Source organism: Mandrillus leucophaeus, unplaced genomic scaffold (assembly GCF_000951045.1).
Source record: "Mandrillus leucophaeus isolate KB7577 unplaced genomic scaffold, Mleu.le_1.0 Scaffold216, whole genome shotgun sequence".
Classification (NCBI taxonomy): Eukaryota; Metazoa; Chordata; class Mammalia; order Primates; family Cercopithecidae; genus Mandrillus; species Mandrillus leucophaeus.
Genome location: NW_012102210.1, coordinates 3,179,400 through 3,189,341, shown reverse-complemented (window position 1 = coordinate 3,189,341; position 9,942 = coordinate 3,179,400). Strand labels below are relative to the sequence as shown.

The following is a 9,942-nucleotide window of genomic DNA, read 5'->3' as shown; positions in this document are numbered from 1 at the left end:
TTTAGATATAGTTGTATATATGTATAAGGATATTCATATTGCAGCATTGTCTGTAATAAGATTTGAAAGGAACCTGAAAACAACTGAAGGTCCATTAATACTGAACTGGCTAACTACATTATGGTATTTTTAATTATGTTACTCATAAGCAATGAAATTCCCTATAGCCATTACAAAATAGAATCTATGTATGCATAAATTGGGAAAATCAGTGTTCAAGGTAGATTGTAGAATATGTACAGTTACTCCTTTTGTATAAAAATAGAGGATATACATGTATGTGAAGGTAAATATTTACACACAATATGCAAAATGTGAATGTAAGCACTGGTAGCTATCTAGAACACCCAAGGAACCGGGGCGGGGGACGGATCTGGCAGAGGCACTTCCCCGTGCCTCACTGTTTGAATTCTGAAGGGTGCAAACACGCCCTTATTGACCAGTGCTACCGGCCTCTGGTTAAAGAGGGCGCTGTAGTCACCAAAGTCCTGTTTACAAATCAGGAGTCTCAGTAAGCCAGCGTGGTTACGCCATCACGACCGGCGGTGGCACATGCGCAATAGCGAGACGCTGGAGCGCTGCGTGGGTGGCTGCCGAGTCTCTTCCGGTCTAGGGTCTTATCCTGGCACTGAGGGCGCCGGACTGGCGCTTTTGGCCGGCTTGGCATTGGGTGGGCGGCTTCTTGGGACCCACATGAGCCAGTGGCATCATCCCCGCAGTGGCTGGGGTCGGGGACGCGACTTTTCAGGACGCTCCTCAGCCAAGAAGAAGGGCGGAAACCACATCCCGGAAAGGTAAATATGTCTTGGTCCCTTGGCGTGGCCTTTCCAGCTCGTGGTTTCTGGGTCTGGGCTTCATCTTTTGTGGTCTCTGCCTGTCACTCTTGCCGTCGCAAGCTTGACTTGTCCGCCCCTTGCTTTGAGGCTTTGACCCTCTGCGCCACCCCTGTAGCTGAAAGGGGCGATGTCTGTAAGGTCCTGTGATTTCTCCATATTCTTGTAAAAGGGAGGTTCTGGCCATTGCTCTTAGGTAAAATACGGAAGGATTGCTTTAAGGTGGGACTGTTAGTGTTGGGGACACTCCTTAATTCCCAAGATGGAATCTCCTCAGTTCCTTGTTAACGTTGGCACGGAAAGGGTAATGGTTTGAGTTAGGAACCCAGCAGTAGTAGTGCCCTGAGATCTCACATGGAAAGTTGGTTTGTATTGTTTCCAGAAATCACAACGAACATACTTTACTTCCTAACAGGCCTCGTTTGAAATATACTCCTTTATACGTACAAATGATTAATTTTGAGACTTTGCAGGTAGGTGCAGTGAACAGTTTTTACTCCTTGCGACCATCCTCCACCATCTCATACCTCAATAAATTCTCTTCATTTTATCTCCTATCTTTTGACTGTCACTTTCTGTCAGTACCCTAATACAGGTCTTGCCTGATCTATTGCAGTTGGATTCTAATTGCAGTGAATCTTCTGTTTGTTTTCTTCCAATCTGTTTTTTTTGTTTTGTTTTGTTTTGTTTTTGTTTTTGAGAGGGATTTTCGCTCTTTGAGTAGGATGTCTGCCAGGCTGGAGTGCAGTGGTCCAATCTCGGCTCACTGCAACCTCCGCCTCCCGATTTCAAGCGATTCTCCTGCCTCAGCCTCCCAAGTTGCTGGGATTACAGGCGCCCGCTACCACACCCGGCTAATTTTTTTGTATTTTTAGTAGAGACGAAGTTTCACCATGTGGGTCAGGCTGGTCTCAACTCCTGACCTCAGGTGGTCCACCTGCCTCAGCCTCCCGAAGTGCTGGGATTACAGACTTGAGCCACCGCGCCTGGCCAGTTCCTAGCATTATTAAGTGAAGTTCACAGCCCCTCTTCTAGCAGGTTTTCTCTTAAAATATGGACTTGAAGTTTCCTACTAATTGAACTTGATGTCATCAGTCGTATAAAAACTAAAACCGTGAAGTGAAATAATTGAATTTGAACTATTTCAGTGAATATGTTTGTATTAATGGCACTTTAGTATCTGGTACTGGGCCAAGTTTAACAGAGATACAGGAGTTCTGGGTATCTCTGGTTTTATATAGGCCTTATTTGAGTTGTACTGTTTTGTTGGCTTGTGTTCGTTTTCATGATGGGGAAACAGGAGAGGAGGGCAGTATAGGTTGTTACTTGGTGGAGTTTAATAAGTGGAGTGGCGAAATGCAAAGCGGAGAGAAGAGAGGACATGTTCTGTGGGCTGTGATTCCCATTTTCAGGAAGTCTTATTCTATGCAAGGAAACAAGGCTGACATACAATTTGCCTAACAAAAAAAATGTATCTAATAGGTGGAAAGACTATCTCCCAGTTGGACAGCGGATGCCTGGGACTCGTTTCATTGCTTTCAAAGTTCCCTTGCAAAAGGTAAGCAAAAGTTAATTCAGTATTCTTTCAGGTATCTGAGTTCACCATGCAGAACACTGTTCTCCGCTCTATCACATTCCATTTTCTCTTTTTACAGCAAATGCTTTGTAATGACCCCTTTACTATCCTGAAATGAAGTTCATAGGTACATACAACCTACTTCATATTTTAAACAAAAATACCAATTAACACCCTAACTATAATATAAAAAATAAAAGTAATTTATAATACAATAATATTTATTTCAATGTATAAATGTTTGGACATGACTACATTGAAAGACATAGTTGCCTGCGCAATGAATTCAAGAACTACAAATGTAGACTGATCTAGGTGGCTTATATTGCTTTAGTGGTAGGAGTTTCTGTAATAGATTTCCAAACAAAACAAAGTATAATCTTCATTTGGTTAATAAGGTGATTATTATCCTGGAAAATTCAATATGTATTAATATTGTACAAAAAATACTTTGTGTTTATTTGTGAAATGGAGTTAGGTTCTAAGGCCACGCTAAATATGAACAGCTTTTTATCTATATTAATGTTGAATAGGACATCCAAAAGCAATTCAGGATGTGGGACACATTTGTAGGACTGTCCTGAATTTGGCAAGTTGTTTAGAATTTGTAACCCTTACCCACTGAATGCCACTGGGACTCCTTTCCTCCCGTGGTCACAATCAGAAATATCCCCCAGATCATCAAGGTCAGGATCTCAGTGAGGAAAATCTGAAGATTGTGTTTTTGTTTAGGAAAGGAATAGGAGGGATAGGAGGGGAAAGCTTTTGACAGCCATAAAAAAGATGAGAAGGTGAAGACAAATAATTGTTTTCTAGATTCCATGTCTTATTAGACTTCCCCAGCATAGCTCAGATTAGTATTAGGAGAAGCCCACTTGAAACGTTTTGGGAATTTACTTAATTTGTGACTCATAGATCAGATTTCCTTTTTCAGCTGCTGTGTCAGCTTCTCTGCGTGTCTGGGCTTAAAAATGAGTCGTTTCAGGCCAGGCCTGTTGGATCATGTTTGTAATCCCAGTAGTTTGGGAGGCAAAGTGGGTGTATCACTTGAGGCCAGGAGTTTTAGACCATCCTGGGCAACATTGCGAAACCCTGTCTGTACAAAAAGTACAAAAATTAACCAGGTGTGGTAGTGTGTGCGTGTAGTCTCAGCTGCTCAGGTGGCTGAGGTGGGAGAATCAATTGAGCCCAGGAGGTCAAGGCTGCAGTGAGCCGTCATCATGCCACTGTACTCCAGCCTGGGCAACAGAGCAAGACCTTGTCTCCAAAAAGAAGGTGGTGTTGGAGACACAGGGAATTTTTAGGGAAGTGAAACTATTCTGTGTGATACTGTAAGGGTGGATACATAAAAGGGGTTTACATATATTAGTGTATTTCACAATCCTATGCTGATGAAGTAACAGTAGTACTAATGTCTCTGAGTGCTTATTCTGCACTAAGCTCAGAAGATAGATGGTTACAACTAATAAATTATTTTGTAGATAATGAAACAGGCTCAGAGAAGGAAGAATCAAAACTTGAACTTAGTTCTTTCTCTCATTTTTTTTTTGGTGTGGCAAAATATACATAACATAGTATGTACATACAATCCATAACATAGAATGAGTCATGCATACCTAACCTCTAGACTTTGGTGATAACAATGTGTCAAAGTTGGTTCTTCATTTGTAACAAATGGACCAGACTGGTATGGAATGTGGATAGTGGGGGAATCTGGGTGGGGTGGGGAAGGCAAAGTATACGTGGGAACTGCCTGTCCTTTTGGCTCAGTTTTGCTGTGAACCTAAAACTGCTCTGAAAACTAGGCCTTTTTTTTTTTTTTTGAGATGGCATCTCGCTCTGTCGCCCAGGCTGGAGTGCAGTGGCGCGATCTTGGCTCACTGCAAGCTCTGCCTCCTGGGTTAACGCCATTCTCCTGCCTCAGCCTCCTGAGTAGCTGGAACTACAGGTGCCTGCCACCACACCTGGCTGATTTTTTTGTGTTTTTAGTAGAGATGGGGTTTCACCATATTAACCAGGATGGTCTGGATCTCTTGACCTCGTGATCTGCCCGCCTTGGCCTCCCAAAGTGCTGGGATTGCAGGTGTGCACCACTGCGCCCAGCCAAACTAGTCTATTTTTTAAAAAGTACATTGCTGGTCCCTGAGTAGCCAGACAGATTGAGGGAACAGAGCACAAAGTTCAAAAATAAGCCGCATACATAAAAGAATATTCAGCAATGAAAGCCATCGTATATGTAGACATGTAACAAATATTTTTTTGTGAGGCCGAGACAGGAGGATTGCTTGAGCTCAGGAGTTTGAGATCAGCCTGGGCTACATGGCAAGATGGCAAGACCCTATCTCTTTTTTTTTTTGAGACGAAGTCTTGCTCTGTCACCCAGGCTGGAGTGCAGTGGCGCGATCTCGGCTCACTGCAAGCTCCGCCTCCAGGGTTCATGCCATTCTCCTGCCTCAGCCTCCGGGTAGCTGGGACTACAGGCGCCCACCACCACGCCTGGCTAATTTTTTGTATTTTTAGTAGAGACGGGGTTTCACTGTGTTAGCCAAGATGGTCTTGATCTCCTGACTTCATGATCCTCCCACCTCCTAAAGTGCTGGGATTACAGGCATGAGCCACTGCGCCAGGCCAATCCTATCTCTTTTAAAAAAAAAAAAAAAAAGGCCAGGTGTGGTGGTTCATGCTTGTAGTCCCAGCTACTTGGGAGGCTGACGTGGGAGGATTGCTTGAGCCCGGGAGGTGGAGACTGTAATAAGCCATGTTTGTGTCACTGTACTCCAGCCTGGATGACAGAGCAACACCCTGTTTCAAAAAGAAAGAAAGATATATTTATAAGCACTAAGTATGATAGGCACTGCACTTGGAGCTGGAGATACAGTGGTGAATAAAATCTGGGTGTTTGCAGTCTGATTAGGAGACTAACATGAAACAAATACAGAAATACACATATAGAAGTGGGCTTATTTTTTTCTTTCTGACCACTCGGGAAGAAAGGATTGTTATAACATACCTTCTGTGTTCCAGGAGAATGGAAACTTTCCTTTGAATCTCGTTATATGTTAGCATCACAGGACTTGAATAAATGCCTAATGCAGTACAGGATTTTAAGCACATGTTTGCTCTTGTTTCATTCTCTCTGACAGAGTTTTGAAAAGAAACTTGCTCCGGAAGAATGCTTTTCCCCTTTGGATCTTTTTAACAAAATCCGAGAACAAAATGAAGAACTTGGACTGATTATTGATTTAACATATACTCAACGCTATTATAAACCGGAGGTAAGTGGAACCCTTCATTGAAAAGAACGTTCTTCATTCTGATCCTGAAATAATTTATAGTAATTCAGTAATAATTCAGTAATCACCTTGTGCTAACGTGAAGCCTGGCCTTCTTTGATGGGTAGTAAGTTTAAAAGAGAACCAAGTGATTTCTTTAATTACATGTTTTTAATTGCTGTCTCAAATGAAATTGAAGACATGAATTGAACTAAAATATTTGGCAGTAGGCTCTGTGTGTGCCTAAGAAATTCTATAAGCTTCCATATTCTATATTTTGAAAATGAAGTAAACTTATTAATACTAGCAGTGGCCTGGAGGAAAGAAAGGAATATCCAATATTTCTTAGCACTTATTTTAAGCCATTGCTTGAGCATGTGTAAGCATCATGTAAAAGAAAGTTTTCTGAGTTTATGATTTCTTTTCCCAGTATCTGTTGATACAATACAGAGATTCATATGTTCTGTTGGCCCCGTTTAGCATCTTGGTGCGAAAGAATGATCCTTCTTCTGACCAGTTCTATGGCTTTTGGAAACAGTAACATCTAATATTTGTTAATATTTGTACAGCAGTTTGCCATTTAAAAAGTACTTTCAGCCGGATGCGGTGACTCATACCTGTAATCCCAGCACTTTGGGAGGCTGAGGCGGGTGGATCACCTGAGGTCAGGAGTTCGAGACCAGCCTGGCCAACGTGGTGAAACCCCGTCTCCATTAAAAATTCAAAAAAATTAGCCAGGTGTGGGTGGCACATGCCTGTAATCTCAGCTACTGAGGAGGCTGAGGCAGGAGAATCTCTTGAACCTGGGAAGCAGAGGTTGCAGTGAGCCAAGATCATGCCACTGCATGACAGCCTGGGTGTCAGAGCAAGACTCCATCTCAAAAAAAAAAAGTGCTTTCACATGTATTAACGTAGTTAATCCTCTCAACAATCCTGTGCTGATAAAGTAGCAGTTGTACTAATATCTCCTATTGAGTGCTTTTTCTTTGCTAAGCTCAGAGGATAAAATGGTTACAATTAATACATAATTTTACAGAAGATAAAACAGGCTTGAAAAAGGATGGCTTAAAACTTGAATGTAGTTATTTCTCTTTTTTTTTAATTGAAGCACAAATTGAAGCCCTATCTTTGGAGAGTTGGAGCTTGTTAGATTGTCTCCTGAGTCCTTTTGACACAACCCTAGTACCTTTGATCACTCTTTCTTTGCTATTTATATGAAAAAAATTCCAGGCTTATCTTGTACATTTCCTGTTCTACCCTGAACTCAGCCATTTTCCCAAGGAGCTTTGATTCCTGTTTGGTGGGAATGCTATTTAAAGATTAGAGTCTGAGTGCTAGAGGTGCTCAGTGCTCCTAGGCTCATTGTTACTAGTCTTTTTCTGTGGATGGTGCTAAGAAATATGTTTGTTTTTAAAGTACATCATGAGTTCATGCTGATACTTTCCATTTGAACTCAGAGCCTCAGTTCTAAAAGAACTGAAAGCAAGGATTTAAACAAATACTTGTACACCAGTGTTCACAGCAGCATTTTTCACAATGGCCAAAAGGTGGAAACAACCCAAGTGTCCATCAGTAGGTGAATGGATACACAAAACAGTATCTGCACACAATGGAATATCATTCAGCCATAAAAAAGAAATTTAATACACGCTACAATATGGATGAACCCTAAAAACATGCTTAGTGAAATAAACCAGACACAGAGGGACAAATATATGATTCCACTTTTACGAAGTACCTAGAATAGACTAATTCACAGAGACAGAAAACAGACTAAAGGATCTACAAGGTGGGGAGAAAAGGGAATTATGGTTTAATGGTCAGAGTCTTTTTGTCGGGGATGATGAAAAAGTTTTGGGTATAGACAGTGGTGATGGTTACACAATACTGTGAATGTAATGCCGCTGAACTATACCACACTCATGGGTGGTTAAAATGATTTTCACTTAGCCTCTTCTGTCTTTTATCTGTATCTACTTTTCTCCCACTCCAAGGATATCAGTTCTCATTAGTGCCTGGAATTCCCTCTGTCTCACAGTTCAAATCCAAGTTCTTCTGACTGTGTTCTCTACTCTTCTACTTAAATCATAGCTGCTTTATGAAGGCACGGGCCCTTGAATTGTAAAATATTAAATGGAACTGTTTATATAATTTATAGTTAAATTTGCATTCATTCACATGGAATTTGCTTTCAATTTTGTATACCTATTGACTATTATGTAGTTTTATTGAAAATCAAGTGATACTTTCTGGTTGAAGTCAGTGTTGGAAAAAATAGCTCTTTTATCAGAATTGCATGTTCTGATACTGGCGTATTAAGTTTGTTATAATCTCTTGGCTTATATTCTGGGTCCCCTAATTACTCTTTAATTATTTCTCTACAAATGAAATAATGTACATCTTTTATGGTTTTGCTTTATAGGATTTGCCAGAATCTGTTCTTTACTTAAAAATATTTACAGTTGGACATCAAGTGCCTGATGACGAGACTATTTGTAAATTCAAACACGCTGTTAATGGGTTTTTGAAAGAAAATAAAGATAATGGTGAGTTTTTGTTCTTATCTGAACTGCGGTGTGCATTATGAATGAGGTTGGGGATTTTTGGTATTTTTTATAGTTCTAACCTTTGACCCATTATATATGATGCTAAGATGATGAAAATGTGAGGTGGTGCTAATAGGGTGAGATGTTTTTCCTTTTGTTGATCACAAATAATTTAACTTGCTTTGGAAAGTTAAATTAGTTTTAGTGCAAAATATGAGCTGAAGAACTGAACTAGCTCATCTTTCTCTCTTTTTTAATTTGAATGGGAAATATACGATAAAATTAAAATGTTATTTTTGTCTTGTATGTTTGTTAAGAAGTGAGAGGTAGAAGAAAAGATTTAAAAACTGTGAGTCTTAGAGTTATGTGAAAGAGACAAGAAAGGGCAAAGATTAGGAATGGGACAGACGCAAAACAAGAAAGAGCGCGCCAGTGAAATTGCCCCTTTGTCATATGTATTTAAGCTATTTCTGCTGTTTTTCTGCTTTGAGTACAGATGGGGAAGGATACCACCACCTCTTATTCTTCACACGGGAGAACTTAAGCCAAAGGCTGGTGCTTTCTTGTTCCTGCTTTAAGATTTACCTTACTCTTTTAAAAATAGAACTTAATAGGTTCTTTATCTTAAGGATCCAGTTGCCTTTTTCTGGTATCTACCTGCTAGAAAGAACATGATATTTGCCATATTTTAAGACTGAGGAAGCTTTTGTCTTTGGAAAGCCACTGGCACCCACAGGACAAAGGCTGCATTTGTCTTCTTTCCAAATTTAGCTTGAGGAGTGTACACTTTATTACATAAATCTGACAGTAAATACTCCTTTTTAAAAAATGTGATGCAGTAGTGGAGAAAGAATAGAGACAGAGGTGGGAAGATAGGGAATGGAAGGTGAGAGATAGAGACTGGATCAGTGGGTTTGAAGATCAAATTTCAAATTGTAACCCAGTCACTCACTTAATGTAGACACTGGCTTTTAATTATGTCAAACCTTGTTCACAGATCTTCCCCTGTACTTTAACTTTAAAACTTGAGAGGTTTGGCTTTCTCATTTGTATAAGCTGTCGTCACAGAAATACTACCTTTTAAGATATGAGGGTACAGCTGATGGCCTATTCACTGCTTCCAGGCTCTTGTGTGTGAAATTTTTATATAGCACTTCATTTGTTCTGTGAGGGCTAGGAGGTCCTTATGAATACATGAGAACACATTTTTAAATCTTAGTTGTTCACATATTACACTGATTGTAGTCAGTTGGATAGACTGAACTTCATGTTGGTCTTCCGCTGAATTGTGCTGACTGTCTAAGTCTTGCAGTACCCACTACCATAGCAGGTTTGGGACCTTGTTTGTAATCAGTTTTAGCTACCTCTGCTATAATCCCTTCCCACAGATACCAGGCTCACTGATAAAAAGAGGACACTACACTCTCCACTGTCTTCTGGAACTAGTAGGGACTGAGAAAATAAATTGATTCAGTAAACACTGAGATCCTTTTAGATTTGTTGTTAGAGCATGAAGACACATAAGTGATAGCAGTCTGTTTTTTATTATAGCAGTTCACAGTTATCTAGGAAAATAAACATGTAGTGCATGTGGCTTAAGATGTGGGTTAATTATAGAACAAAAAAGCTGGGCGCGGTGGCTCATGCCTGTAATCCCCGCACTTTGGGAGGCAGAGGCGGGCGGGGCGGATCGTAAGGTCAGGAGATCAAGACCA

General features: G+C 40.5%; 1 protein-coding gene across 1 annotated transcript in view; it reads left to right on the top strand.

Moving 5' to 3' along the window:
* Positions 1-516: 516 nt before the first annotated feature.
* Positions 517-9,942, top strand: part of DUSP11 (dual specificity phosphatase 11 (RNA/RNP complex 1-interacting)) — an 18,641-nt gene continuing 9,215 nt past the window's right edge. Inside the window, exons 1-4 of the mRNA XM_011980696.1 lie at positions 517-794; positions 2,316-2,391; positions 5,553-5,684; positions 8,104-8,227. Of these exons, the coding sequence (XP_011836086.1) occupies positions 553-794; positions 2,316-2,391; positions 5,553-5,684; positions 8,104-8,227 (574 nt within the window). The 5' untranslated portion in view covers positions 517-552. The remainder of the gene's footprint in view (positions 795-2,315; positions 2,392-5,552; positions 5,685-8,103; positions 8,228-9,942) is intronic.